The sequence below is a fragment of the Scyliorhinus torazame genome, chromosome 5 (genome assembly GCF_047496885.1).
Source record: "Scyliorhinus torazame isolate Kashiwa2021f chromosome 5, sScyTor2.1, whole genome shotgun sequence".
In the NCBI taxonomy this organism is placed as follows: Eukaryota; Metazoa; Chordata; class Chondrichthyes; order Carcharhiniformes; family Scyliorhinidae; genus Scyliorhinus; species Scyliorhinus torazame.
Window position 1 is genome coordinate 131,196,130 of NC_092711.1, and position 15,456 is coordinate 131,211,585.

Below are 15,456 nucleotides of genomic sequence, written 5' to 3' on the forward strand. Positions count from 1 at the left end.
CTCCTATGTCTAATGGTCTTATGTCTTTAACAAAATAAAACAGCCCAAGACATGTAACAGAAATGTTACAAAGTAACATTTGACGATTAACTAAATGAGGAGGTATTCGGGTCGGTGACCAAATTTATTTTTTAATTTTTTAAAAAGAGTACCCAATTCACTTTTGCCAATTAAGGGGCAATTTAGTGTGGTCAATCCATCTAGCCTGCACATCCCACACAAACACGGGGGAAATGTGCAAACTCCACACAGACAGTGACCCAGAGCCAGGATCGAACCTAAGACCTTGGCGCCGTGAGGCAGCAGGGTTAACCCACTGCGCCAAACGTGATCAAACATTTTAAGGAAAGCAGAGGACGTGGAGAGTCAGAGAGGTTTAAAGAAGTGATTCTAGAGCTCTTGGCCTCGTCGAATGAAAGAATGGTCAGCAAAGTGGAGTGATTAAAAGCTGGAATGCTCTACTGGCCGAAATTAGATGAGTGTCGAGATCTTGGAGGGTGTGTGGCTGAAGAAGATTACAGAGGTTGGGATGATTGCAACCACAGAGGTAATTTTAAAATGTTGGTGCTTCTTAAAAGGAAGCATTTGTAGGTCAGCAAGCACAGGAAGATTTGATGTGAGTAACCATGTGAATGACCAAGTCACTGAGTATGTTTAAGTCAGAGAGAGATAGGTTCCTGATTAATAAGGAGATCAGGGATATGGGGAGAAGGCAGGAGAATGGGGATGAGAAACATATCAGCCATGATTGAATGCGGAGCAGACTTGATGGGCCGAATGGCCTAATTCTGCTCCTATGTCTTATGGTCTAACCACATGACAGCAAAGCTTTGAATGGGGGTGGGCGTTTAACTTTGGAGGCTGGTTAGAAGTGCATTTTCGGGCAGCACGGTGGCGCAGTGGGTTAGCCCTGCTACCTCACGATGCCGAGGTCCCAGGTTCGATCCCGGCTCTGGGTCACTGTCCGTGTGGAGTTTGCACATTCTCCCCGTGTTTGCGTGGGTTTTGCCCCCACAACCCAAAGATGTGCAGGGTAGATGGATTGCCAAACTAAATTGCCCCTTAATTGGAAAAAATTAATTGGGTACTCTAAACTTTAAAAAAAAGAAGTGCATTTTTTACTCATTCAGGAGATGTGGGTGTTGGTGGCTGGGCCAGTATCTATTGCCCATCCCTAATTGTTCTCGAGTTGAGAGCATTTAAGAGCCAACCACATTGCTCTGGGTCTGGAGTCACATGTAGGCCAGACTAGGTTAGGCCAGACTAGGTAAGGACAGCAATTCTCCTTCCCTGAAGGACATTACTGATCCAGTTGTGTTTTTATGACAATCCAGTAGGTTTTTCTTAGTGCCGGCCCCACAAATGACCAGATTCATTCAGCTGTTTTTGTGGGTTCTCTCTCACTCCTTATTTTCTGTTTTAAATCAATTTCACAGGATGTTAGAAGGGGAGGATTTGCAGTCAGGAAACTGAAATCAAACATCACATCAGGATCTGGTGGTGTTGTCCAAGTTGTCATAACCTAAACATCATTGGATTTTGACATGGAAGGAAAAAGCACCATTCACAGTGGAGAGAAACCGTACACGTGTTCTGTGTGTGGACGAGACTTCAGCCAATCATCTGGCCTGTCGAGACACAAGTGTAATCACAACAGGGAGAAGCCATGGAAATGTGGGGACTGTGGGAAGGGATTCAGTTACCCATCCCAGCTGGAAATTCATCAGCGTGGTCACACCGGGCAGAGGCCATTCACCTGCTCTGAGTGTGGGAAGGGATTCATTAATTCATCTAACCTGATGACACACCGAAGAGTTCACACTGCAGAGAGACCTTTTAAATGTCTGGACTGTGGGAAGTGTTATAAAAATTCTCAGGAGCTGATGTACCATCAACGTGTTCACACTGACGAGAGACCGTTCAGGTGCTCTCACTGCAGGACCGGGTTCAGACAATCATCTCATCTCACTGTACATCAGCGGATTCACTCTGGGGAGAGGCCGTTCACCTGTTCCGAGTGTGGGAAGAGATTCACTCAGTCATCCCACCTGCTGAAACACCAGCGAGCATACAAACATAAAAATTAGGAGCAGGAGTAGGCCACTCGGCCCCTCGAACCTGCCCCGCCATTCAATAAGATCATGGCTGATTTGATTGTAACATCAACCCCATGTTCCTGTCTGTCCCCACTTACCTTTCACCCCCATGTTAATCAAGAATCTCTCTAGGTCTGCCATAAAAATATTCAAAGATTCTTCTTCCACTGCCTTTTGTTTTAAATTTAAAGTACCCAATTAATTTTTTTTCCAGTTAAGGGGCAATTTAGCGTGGCCAATCCATCTAACCAGCACATCTTTGGGTTGTGGGGGTGAAACCCACGCAGACGCGGGGAGAATGTGCAAACTCTACACGGACAGTGACCCAGGGCCGGGATTCGAACCCGGGTCCTCAGCCCCGTAACCAGTGCTAACCACTGCGCCGCGTGCCGCCCTCTGCTTCCACTGTCTTTTGAGGAAGAGCTCCAGAAGCTCTTGGCCCTGAGAGAAACAAATTCTCCTCATCTCCATCTTAAATGAGCGACCCCTTATTTTTAAACAGTGACTCCTAGTTCTATATTCTCCGCCCGGAGGAAACATTCTGTCCACATCCACCCTGTCAATATCCCTTAGGATCTTAAAAGGTATTTAACAAGTCGCCTCTTGCTCTTCTGGACTCTTGTGGAATCCAAGCTAACCTATCCTCATAAGATAACCTGACCATTCCCATAATTAGTCTGGTATGGCTTCTCTGAACTGCAAAAGCATTTACAACCTTCCTTAAATAAGGAGACCAGTACTGTACACTACTCCAGATGTGGTCTTGCCAATGCCCTCTACACCTAAAGCATAACCTCCCTACTTCTGTCATCAATTCCCCTCACTATAAGCATAACATTTTATTACCTTTCCTACTTACTTGCTGTACCTGTATACCAGCCTTTTGTGATTCATGCACTAGGACACCCAGATCCTCTGCATCTCAGAGTTCTGCGCTGCAATCTAGAATCATAGAATCTCTACAGTGCAGAAGGAGGCCATTCAGCCCATTGAGTCTGCACTGACCCTCTGGAAAGAGTACGCTCCCTAGGCCCACGTCCCAACCCTATCCCCGTAACCCCACCTGAACCTTTTGGACACTAAGCGGCAATTTAGCATGGTCAATCCACCTAAATATGGGAGGAAACTGGAGCACCCGGAGGAAACCCATGCAGACCGAGGGAGAATGTGCAAACTCCCCACAGTCACCCCAGGCTGGAATTGAGCCCGGGTCCCTGGGGCGGTGAGGCAGCAGTGCTAACCACAGGGCCACTGTGCCGCCTTATCTTTCACCATTTAGATAATATAGCATCAGCTGAGAAAATTCAGAGAGAAAAAATGCAAATTGTCTTAAAGCTGCAGAGACAGCTTTCTCACTCGTCCTGTCAAAGATTAAAAATCTTGCTACAAGATGCAGGGGTGGTTGATGAAAACCACACGAGGCTCATGGAAAAGATTAGTACAAAGTGTGAAATATGTAAATAGTATCGGAGGACGACGTCACATCCTATTATGAACCTTCCCTTGGCACGTGACTTTAACGAGGTAGTTGCCATGGATCTAAAGATGTGGGACAAGGACAGAAATATTTTCATTCTAGACATGGTGACCCGATAATACATGGCAAGGGCAAAAGGGTGATTATAGGCCAAGTCATAGAGAAATGGACAGAGACTGGACCAGCTAAGTTTCTGACTGATAATGGAGGGGAATTTACTAATGACGAGTTTTGAGACGAGTGTGAAAACATGAACATTCTGGTCATGAACACCGCAGCTGAAAGTCCTTTCAGCAACGGACTCTGTGAAAGAAATCACACGGTGATCGATGAAATGATGCAGGAAATCTTAGCTGATCAGCCAAGCTGCAAGTTGACAACTGCACTGGCCGGGAGGATACCCTCTGTGCTGGACGATAGCACTTTGGTCATCAATTATCGGATTGTTTCATGAAAAGTGGTTCTCACATTAAGAGATTACCAGGGAACCGAGAAGTGGAGTGTCTTATACTATAAAGCTTTGTACAAAATAAGGAGAATCATATTTTTCTTCTTTGATTTGTTTTGAAATATTGTTTGTGAGTATTGTTACGATACCGGTTGTGATGGTTAACACCCAGTGATTAACTAGAAAAAAGGCCACAAGTTTCCATGTTTTTAAACAAAAACAAACTTTATATATAAAACAAAAAGAACATTAAAAACCAGCACTATACTGAGCACAATAGTTTATAAAGATTTATGCTATAAACCCAATTCTACTTTTTAATTTCCCCCCCACCTCCCCAAAGAGTTCCCTTTTCTAATTTTTCTCTTTGGAATTCAAGTCTTTGCATTTCTATTTCTCTTTTTCTCCCTTATTCCTTTTGTTCTCTATCAAGTTTGAGATTTTCTCTAACCTGAAATCCAGGCAATCCAACTGGATTATCAGGATTAGGCCTTTCTTCTTCCAATTACAAATTCTGTGTTATTGCAGCAACTATTTCTTGCCCCTGCTTGTAACTCCAACTTTCACTCTTTTGTTAATTCTAACAATCTCACCTCAGTAAATTTTTGAAAAAGGACAAATATTCTCCCTCAAGATGTCTTAGCAATTAACAGCCATTCTTTCTCAATAAGTACAATCAGGTTCACTGTGAAGATTTGTTAACCCAAATTTAGCAAACTCAGTTTCACTCCGAAGTTTCAAATTCCTGGGCAAGCCCACAATCTTGTTATAATCCTGGTACACACCATGAATGCTTAAAGAGAAATCTGAACATGAGTAATTAAATAGAAGAACTGCACCACAAGATTTTGCATTTTTAAATAAAAACATATTACTGTACATTGGAAATAAAAGTAAGCACCACTAACTTAACAAAATGTTAAATAATTATTTCTGATTTATCATTTAGTTGCAGCCAAGAGTTCTTTATATTCATTCACTTTTGTTGAGACCACCACAAATGCCACAGCCTTCTGGAATTCACTTTAATGTATCCTCGGGCAGTAGGGTAGCAAAGTGGGTAGCAGTGTTGCTTCACAGCTCCAGGATCCCAGTTTCGATTCCCGCTCCGGGGTCCCAGTTTCGATTCCCGGCTCCGGGGTCCCAGGTTCGATTCCCAGCTTGGGTCATTGTCTCTATGGAGTCTGCCCGTTCTCCCCGTGTCTGCGTGGATTTCCTCCGGTTTCCTTCCCCAAGACCCTAAAGACGTGCTGATAGGTGAATTGGACAATCTGAATTCTCCATCTGTGTACCCGAAGAGGCGCCGGAATGTGGCGACTAGAGGCTTTTCACAGTAACCTCATTGCAGTGTTAATGTAAGCCTACCTGTGACAATAAAGGGCAGCACGGTAGCACAAGTGGATAGCACTGTGGCTTCACAGCGCCAGGGACCCAGGTTCGATTTCCTGCTGGGTCACTGTCTGTGCGGAGTCTGCACGTTCTCCCAGTGTCTGCGTGGATTTGCTCCGGGTGCTCCGGTTTCCTCCCACAGTCCAAAGACGTGCAGGTTAGGTGGATTAGCCATGCTAAATTGCCCTTAAGTGTCAAAAAAGGTTAGGAGGGGTTATTGGGTTACGGGATAGGGTGGAAGTGAGGGCTTAAGTGGGTCGGTGCAGACTCGATGGGCCAAATGGCCTCCTTCTGCACTGTATGTTCTATGTTCTAAAGATTATTATTATCGGTATTCCAGCAACTGTTTTGAGGTACGACATTTCCTGGGTATTTTTATTTGAGACCTCACGACTATGGATTCCTCAGCTCACGGGTGAGCCTTTTAAAAAATAAATTCAGAGCACCCAATTTTTTTTCCAATTACAGGGCTATTTAGCATGGCCAATCCACCTACCCAGCACATCTTTGGGTTGTGGGGGTGAGACCCACGCAGACACGGGGAGAATGTGCAAACTCCACACAGACAGTGACCCGGGGCCGGAATGGAACCCGGGTCCTCTGCACTGTAGGCAGCAGTGCTAACCACTGCGCCACCCTGGATGATTTGATCAGACTGTTCCCCAGTCAGCTCACAAAGATTCTTCACAGCTCTTACAGAGTTAACTCTTCAAACTGACTGGTTTCTGCCACAATACTGCCTTTTACTGTGCGGAACACAGGCGATTTCTTCCGATATCTCCAAGTTATGTAAATCTTAACATAAGAACTAGGAGCAGGAGTAGGCCATCTGGCCCCTCGAGCCTGCTCCGCCATTCAATGAGATCATGGCTGATCTTTTGTGGACTCAGCTCCACTTTCCGGCCCGAACACCATAACCCTTAATCCCTTTTATTCTTCAAAAAACTATCTTTATCTTAAAAACATTTAATGAAGGAGCCTCTACTGCTTCACTGGGCAAGGAATTCCATAGATTCACAACCCTTTGGGTGAAGAAGTTCCTCCTAAACTCAGTCCTAAATCTACTTCCCCTTATTTTGAGGCTGTGCCCCCTAGTTCTTTCACCCGCCAGTGGAAACAACCTGCCCGCATCTATCCTATCTATTCCCTTCATAATTTTATATGTTTCTATAAGATCCCCCCTCACCCTTCTAAATTCCAAAAAGTACAGTCCCTGTCTACTCAACCTCTCCTCGGAAGGAATAACAGGAAGACAGAGTACTGGGCTAATGGTAAGATTCTTGGCAGTGTGGATGAGCAGAGAGATCTCGGTGTCCATGTACATAGATCCCTGAAAGTTGCCACTCAGGTTGAGAGGGTTGTTAAGAAGGCGTACGGTGGGTTAGCTTTTATTGGTAGAGGGATTGAGTTTCGGAGCCATGAGGTCATGTTGCAGCTGTACAAAACTCTGGTGCAGCCGCATTTAGAGTATTGCGTGCAATTCTGGTCACCGCATTATAGGAAGGATATGGAAGCATTGGAAAGGGTGCAGAGGAGATTTGCCAGAATGTTGCCTGGTATGGAGGAAAAATCTTATGAAGGCTGAGGGACTTGAGGCTGTTTTCGTTAGAGAGAAGAAGGTTAAGAGGTGACTTAATTGAGGCATACAAGATGATCAGAGGATTGGATAGGGTGGACAGTGAGAGCCTTTTTCCTCGGATGGTGATGTCTAGCATGAGGGGACATAGCTTTAAATTGAGGGGAGATAGACATAAGACAGATGTCAGAGGTAGGTTCTTTCCTCAGAGTAGTAAGGGTGTGGAATGCCCTGCCTGCAACAGTAGTGGACTCGCCAACACTAAGGGTATTCAAATGGTCATTGGATAGACATATGGACGATAAGGGAATAGTGTAAATGGGCTTTAGTGGTTTCACAGGTTGGCGCAACATCGAGGGCCGAAGGGCCTGTACTGCACTGTAATGTTCTATGTTCGTAATCCAACCCCTTCAGCTCTGGGATTAACCTAGTGAATCTCCTCTGCACACCCTCCAAATCCTCCAGCTTCTTTACTCCTCACCAACTCAAATTACAATATTACACAAGATCAAATATGTAACTACTTATGTGAAACACCCAGGTAAACTGAACAAAAGAACATTCTGAACCACAAGCCCATCCTCATGGCAAAGTGGCATTCGTTGTGAGAAAATGAAAAGCAATCAAAATGTAATTTATTGTCCAAACACACCTTTGTTTTGTGATCCGTACGGACTATGAAATGAGATTTTGCAATATGGCTCAGAAAACAGCAACCTACTGGAAGCGAAATTATGAGAATGGCCAGTCCAGCATAAAGAAATTCTCTCACTTCACCAACTTGTCAGAATGGTCATGGTTCAGTCCTGGACGTGATTAACAGCAGCAATGACAATAGAATCCAACCCCTGTTATCACGTGTGAACCCGTTGGTGTCTCAGCAGGAGGGAGGACCATGTGAATGTCTTCCCACACACAGAACAGGTGAATGGCCTCTCCCTGGTGTGGACACGCTGGTGTTCCTGCAGGCTGGATAACCGGCTGAATCCCTTTCCGCACACAGCGCAGGTGAACGGTCTCTCTCCAGTGTGAACCCGCTGGTGTGTCAGGAGGTTGGATGACTGAGTGAATCTTTTCCCACATTCAAAGCAGGTGAATGACCTCTCTCCAGTGTGAACTCGCTGGTGTGTCAGAAGGTTGGATGACTGAGTGAATCCCTTCCCACACTCAGAACAAGTAAACGGTCTCTCCCTGGTGTGAACTCGCTGGTGTGTCAGCAGGTTGGTTGACTGAGTGAATCCCTTCCCACACTCAGTGCAGGTGAACGGCCTCTCCCCAGTGTGAACTCGCTGGTGTGACTGCAGGGTGGATGACTTGCTAAACCCCTGCCCACATGTGGAGCAGGTGAACGGTCTCTCCCCAGTGTGAACACGCCGATGAGTTTCCAGATCAGACGGGCAACGGAATCCCTTCCCACAATCCCCACATTTCCATCTTTTGTCCATGCTGCTGGTGTCATGTACCTCTCCAGTTCAGATGATCAGTTCAAGACTCATCCACACAGAACACGGGTATGGTCTCTCCCCACTGAATGGTGTGATGTTTTTCAGGCTGTGTAACTGGTTAAAGCTCTTTCCACAGTCAGTTCACTGGAACAATCTCACTCGGATGTGTGCGTCTCGGTACTCTTCCAGTAACACTGATATTTTGAACCGCTTGAAGCAGAAGGAACAAACATTTCTTCTTCTAGATTTAAAGGCTGGTGTTATTCAAGTCCTGATGAAGCGAGTGGCTGTCAGATCTCGAGTTAGATTCAAGGCTGCAAATCCTCCCTTCTAATATCCTGTTAAAGGAATTGACAAAAGTCATCACTGTCAATGTAGGATGGAAATTCAGAACAGACAATTCTAGTTTCTATGGAACATTTCTTATTCCCCCAAATCAGTAAATTCCCACACACTCTCCCACCATTCTCACTCTGCCGTACCTAATAATCATCCTCCCAATTCTCCCCAAGGTGATCGACAGATTCTATACACAAAATGAAAAAATGAAAATCGCTTATTGTCACAAGTAGGCTTCAAATGGAGTTACTGTGAAAAGCCCCCAGTCGCCACATTCCGGCGCCTGTTCGGGGAGGCGGTTACGGGAATTGAACCGTGCTGCTGGCCTGACTTGGTCTGCTTTCAAAGCCAGCGATTTAGCCCAGTGCTAAACAGCCCCTCGAACTGACATGATATATATTCATGTGATATACAGTAGTGTATTACTTGATTAGAAATGCATGACGGGATGTGAGGAAGAACTTTATTTTAGTGGTTCACAGCCTGTGGGAATGATAAACCAGAGATCACAGAATCATAGATTTGTTACGGTGCAGAAAGAGGCCATTCAGTCCATCATTTCTGCATCTGCTAACCAAACGAGCATTGTGATTCTCCTGCCTTTTCTCTGTATCTTCCACATTGTCTCTATTAGGGCAGCACAGTAGCACAGTGGTTAGCACAGTTATTTCACAGCGCCAGGGACCCGGGTTCGATTCCCGGCTTAGGTGACTGTCTGTGCGGAGTCTGCATGTTCTCCTTGTGTCGAAGTGGGTTTCCTCCGGGTGCTCCGGTTTCCTCCTGCAAGTCCCGAAAGCGTGCTTGTTTGGTGAAGGCTGATGCAAAGTAACTATTCAGCTCGTCTGCCATTTCTTTGTTTCCTATTATTACTTCTCCAGCCACGTTTTTCCATGAAAGATGTGCTTGTTCGGTAAATTGGATATTCTGAATTCTCCCTCTGTGTACCCGAAAAGGCGCCGAAATGTGGCGACTAGGGGCTTTTCAAAGTAACTTCACTTGTGACACTAATAAAGATTATTATTATTATTATTAAAGCTAATGCAACACTCCTGTTCAAAAAGGGAGAAAGGCAGAAAATGGGAAACTATAGACCAGTTAGTTTAACGTCTGCCATTGGGAAGTTGTTGGAATCCATTATTGAGGAAATAGCAACTGAACATTTGGAAAGTCAAAACGCATCCATCATAGAATTTACAGTGCAGAAGGAGGCCATTCGGCCCATCGAGTCTACACCGGCTCTTGGAAAGAGCACCCTACCCAAGCCCACACTTCCACCCTATCCCCATAACCCAGTAACCCCACCCAGCACCAAGGGCAATTTTGAACACTAAGGGCAATTTATCATGGCCAATCCACCTAACCTGCACATCTTTGGACTGTGGGAGGAAACCGGAGCCCCCGGAGGAAACCCACGCACACACGGAGAGGATGTGCAGACTCCGCACAGACAGTGACTCAAGCCGGAATCGAACCTGGGACCCTGGAGCTGTGAAGCAATTGTGCTATCCACAATGCTACCGTGCTGCCATCAGTCAGCATGGTTTTCTGAAGGGTAAATTGTGTTTGACTAATTTCCTCAAGTTCTTTGAAGTACTACACGCCTTATGCTTCATCCTATGTCTATGTATTTACATTGTGTATCTATCGTTTGTCCTACGTTTTTCATGTGGAGCGATTTGTCTGGCTGTACACAGAATAATACTTTTCACTGTACCTCGATACATGTGACAATAAATCTAATTCCAAATCCAGATGTAACGAACAAAGTAGGTAATGTGGGTCCTGTAGATGTAGTTATCCAGACTTCCAGAAGACATTTGATAAGGTACCGCACAAAAAGGTCAATACACAAAGGAAGGTCGCACGGGGCTGGGGTAATATATTAGCTTGGGATTAGAGGATTGACTAACCAACAGAAAGCAGAGAGTGGGGATAAATGGGTATTTTTTCTGGTTGTCAGCTGTAACCAGTGGTGTACCTCAGGGTTTGGTCCTCGGGCACCAACTATTTACAATACGTATGAATGACTTGAATGCAGAGATAGAATGTACTATCGCCAAATTTGCAATGACACTAAAATAGGTGGGAAAGCAAGTTGCAATGAGGAAATAAGAATCTTACCAATGAATAGGGTAGATTAGGTGACTGGGCCAAAATCTGGCAGATGGAATTTAATGTGGATATGTGAAGCTTTCCATTTTGGTCGGAAGAATAAAAAAGCAACTTATCTAAATGGAGAGAAAAGTCAAAATGATTTGGTGCAGAGGTATCTGGATGTCCTTGTGCATGAATGCCAAAAAGTAAGTGCAGGTGCAGCAGGTATTAGGAATGCAATTAGAATTTGGCATTCATTGGTGATGGAACACAGTCTAAAAGTAGGAAAGTGCTGTTGCAACTGTATCGGGCACTGGTGAGACTGCATCTGGAGAACTGCACACAGTTTTGGTCCCCTTACTTGAAGCATTGGATGCAATTCAGAGAAAGTTCGCCAGATTGATGCCAGGGATGTCTTATGACGACAGACTGAGCTGTTTATTTCTGTACTCACTGGAGTTTAGAAGGATGAGAGGAGATCTAATTGAGGTGTATAAAATGCTAAAGAGGATTGACAGGGCAGACATAGAACATAGAAAAATACAGCACAGAACAGGCCCTTCGGCCCACGATGTTCTGCCGAACCTTTGTCCGAGATTAATCATAGATGATCATAGAATTTACAGTGCAGAAGGAGGCCATTCGGCCCATTGAGTCTGCACCGGCTCTTGGAAAGAGCACCCTACCCAAGGTCAACACCTCCACCCCATCCCCATAACCCAGTAACCCCACCCAACACTAAGAGCAATTTTGGACACTAAGGGCAATTTATCTTAGCCAATCCACCTAACCTGCACATCTTTGGACTGTGGGAGGAAACCGGAGCACCCGGAGGAAACCCACGCAGACACGGGGAGAACGTGCAGACTCCGCACAGACAGTGACCAAGCCGGAATTGAACCTGGGACCCTGGAGCTGTGAAGCAATTGTGCTATCCACAATGCTACCATTCTGCCCTTAAGAACAAATTAATCTACACTATATCATTCTACCGTGATCCATATACCTATCCAATAGCTGCTTGAAGGTCCCTAATGTTTCCGACTCAACTACTTCCACAGGCAGTGCATTCCATGCCCCCACTACTCTCTGGGTAAAGAACCTACCTCTGACATCCCCCCCCCCTATATCTTCCACCATTCACCTTAAATTTATGTCCCCTTGTAATGGTTTGTTCTACCCAGGGAAAAATCTCTGACTGTCTGCTCTATCTATTCCCCTGATCATCTTATAAACCTCTGTCAAGTCGCCCCTCATCCTTCTCCGTTCTAATGAGAAAAGGCCTAGCACCCTCAACCTTTCCTCGTAAGACCTACTCTCCATTCCAGGCAACATCCTGGTAAATCTCCTTTGCACCTTTTCCAAAGCTTCCACATCCTTCCTAAAATGATCATGTGGAGATGCTGGCGTTGGACTGGGGTGAGCACAGTACGAAGTCTTACAACACCAGGTTAAAGTCCAACAGGTTTGTTTCGATGTCACTAGCTTTCGGAGCGCTGCTCCTTCCTCAGGTGAATGAAGAGGTCTGTCCAGAAACACATATATAGACAAATTCAAAGATGCCACACAATGCTTGGAATGCGACCATTAGCAGGTGATTAAATCTTTACAGATCCAGAGATGGGGTAACCCCAGGTTAAAGAGGTGTGAATTGTATCAAGCCAGGACAGTTGGTAGGATTTCGCAGGCCAGATGGTGGGGGATTAATGTAATGCAACATGAATCCCAGGTCCCGGTTGAGGCCGCACTCATGTGTGCGGAACTTGGCTATAAGTTTCTGCTCGGCGATTCTGCGTTGTCGCGCGTCCTGCAGTCTTCAGAACAGTGGCCACGACACCACACAACCCTGCCATGGCAATCTCTGCAAGACATGCCAGATCATCGACATGGATACCACCATTACACGTGAGAATACCACCCACCAGGTACGCGGTACATACTCGTGCGACTTGGCCAACGTTGTCTACCTCATACGCTGCAGGAAAGGATGTCCCGAAGCGTGGTACATTGGCGAGACCATGCAGACGCTGCGACAACGGATGAACAGACATCGCGCAACAATCGCCAGACAGGAATGTTCCCTTCCAGTCGGGGAACACTTCAGCAGTCAAGGGCATTCAGCCTCTGATCTCCGGGTAAGCGTTCTCCAAGGCGGCCTTCAGGACGCGCGACAACGCAGAATCGCCGAGCAGAAACTTATAGCCAAGTTCCGCACACATGAGTGCGGCCTCAACCGGGACCTGGGATTCATGTTGCATTACATTAATCCCCCACCATCTGGCCTGCGAAATCCTACCAACTGTCCTGGCTTGATACAATTCACACCTCTTTAACCTGGGGTTACCCCATCTCTGGATCTGTAAAGATTTAATCACCTGCTAATGGTCGCATTCCAAGCATTGTTTGGCATCTTTGAATTTGTCTATATATGTGTTTCTGGAACATACCTCTTCATTCACCTGAGGAAGGAGCAGCGCTCCGAAAGCTAGTGACATCGAAACAAACCTGTTGGACTTTAACCTGGTGTTGTAAGACTTCGTACTGTTCCTAAAATGAGGCGACCAGAACTGTACACAGTACTCCGAATGTGGCCTTACCAAGGTTTTGTACAGCTGCATCATCACCTCACGGCTCTTAAATTCAATCCCTCTGTTAATGAACGCTAGCACACCATAGGCCTTCTTCACAGCTCTATCCACTTGAGTGGTAACTTTCAAAGATGTATGAACATAGACCCCAAGATCTCTCTGCTCCTCCACATTGCCAAGAACTCTACTGTTAACTCTGTATTCCGCATTCATATTTGTCCTTCCAAAATGGACAACCTCACACTTTTCAGGGTTAAACTCCATCTGCCACTTCTCAGCCCAGCTCTGCAGCCTATCTATGTCTCTTTACAACCGACAACAGCCGGTCACTATCCACAACTCCACCAACCTTCGTATCGTCTGCAAATTTACTGACCCAGCCTTTAACTCCCTCATCCAAGTCATTAATGAAAATCACAAACAGCAGAGGACCCAGAACTGATCCCTGCGGTACGCCACTGGTAACTGGGATCCAGGCTGAATATTTGCCATCCACCACCACTCTCTGACTTCTATCGGTTAGCCAGTTCGTTATCCAACTGGCCAAATTTCCCACTATCCCATGCTTCCTTACTTTCTGCATAAGCCTACCATGGGGAACCTTATCAAATGCTTTGCTAAAATCAATGTACACTACACCCACTGCTTTACCTTCATCCACATGCTTGGTCACCTCCTCAACGAATTCAATAAGACTTGTAAGGCAAGACCTACCCCTCACAAATCCGTGCTGACTATCCCTAATCAAGCAGTGTCTTTCCAGATGCTCAGAAATCCTATCCCTCAGTACCCTTTCCATTACTTTGCCTACCACCGAAGTAAGACTAAGTGGCCTGTATTCCCTTTTTTGAACAGGGGCACGACATTCGCCGCCACTCTCCAATCCCCGTGGAGCAGATGTGTTCCCTCGGTGGACATTGCAGAATGAGAGGCCATAGTTTTACGCTAAGGGGTGGCATATTTAAAACAGAAATTAGGAGGAATTACTTCACTCAAAGGGGTCGTGAATCTGTGGAATTCTTTATCTCAGAGCAGTGGACTTCAGGACACTAAATAAATCTAAGGAGAAGATAGATCCGTTTGTCATAAGTAGAGGGATGAAGGGTTATGGGGAGTGGACAGGAAAGTGGAGATGAGATGAGATCAACCATGATCGTATTGAATAGCAGAGTAAGTTCAAGGGGCTGAATTGCCTCCTCCTGCTCCCAGTCCTTATGTTTTTATTCAAATAATCATTCAATGCCCTGATTGAGCCTGCCTCCACCACACTTCCAGGCAGTACATTCCAAACCCGAACCGCTCATGTAAAAACATTTTTTTCTCACAACACCTTTGCTTCTTTCACAAATCAGTTTATATGTGTCCTCTCGTTCTTGATTCTTTTAGAAGTGGTAAGTTTCTCGCTCATGATTTTAAACATCTCTATCAAAACTTCTCTTCCTCCTCTTTTCTTCCAGAACAGTCCCAAGCTCTCCCAATGAATCCTCACAACTGAAGTCTCTCATCCCTGGAAATCACAGCATGGTCTCACCGCGCATGCGCACCGCTGCACCTTGCCCCCTAGAAAGATGGCGGCCGGTAACCGGGGCCTGTCGTCAGGCTCAGACGCCCGGCCGCTGCCCCATTTGGATTGAACGAGAGACTAATATAGTCTTAATCCTGATCTTGGGCCTCCACTGGATGTTTATGAAACCTCCCCACCCATTCTACCGCCTTCATTACCTTCCTATAATCAGTCGCTCGTCACCAAATGCAGAGTCCAGATGACCACCTCACTGCAGCACAAGCAGTTTAAATGCGCATGCACCAGTTTAAACCAGTACCGCGCATGCTCAAGAGAAAGACCTCAATGCGCATGGGCCTTCCACAATCCACCACTACGCCTGCGCCAGGGATTCCTACATTGAGTTTAGGGCACAGCTGTTTTAAAAAATAAATTTAGAGCACCTACTTCATTTTTTTCCAATTAAGGGGCAATTTAGCATCTCCAATCCACCTACCCTG

General features: G+C 45.7%; 1 protein-coding gene across 1 annotated transcript in view; it reads right to left on the bottom strand.

Annotated features, from left to right (window-relative positions):
• The window catches only part of LOC140417913 (uncharacterized), a 23,344-nt gene extending 8,090 nt beyond the window's left edge, over positions 1 to 15,254 (bottom strand). The window contains exons 1-2 of the mRNA XM_072501346.1: positions 15,175 to 15,254; positions 7,844 to 8,769 (exon numbers count right to left, since the gene is read on the bottom strand). Of these exons, the coding sequence (XP_072357447.1) occupies positions 7,844 to 8,431 (588 nt within the window). The 5' untranslated portion in view covers positions 8,432 to 8,769; positions 15,175 to 15,254. The remainder of the gene's footprint in view (positions 1 to 7,843; positions 8,770 to 15,174) is intronic.
• Between the last annotated feature and the right edge of the window lie 202 nt (positions 15,255 to 15,456).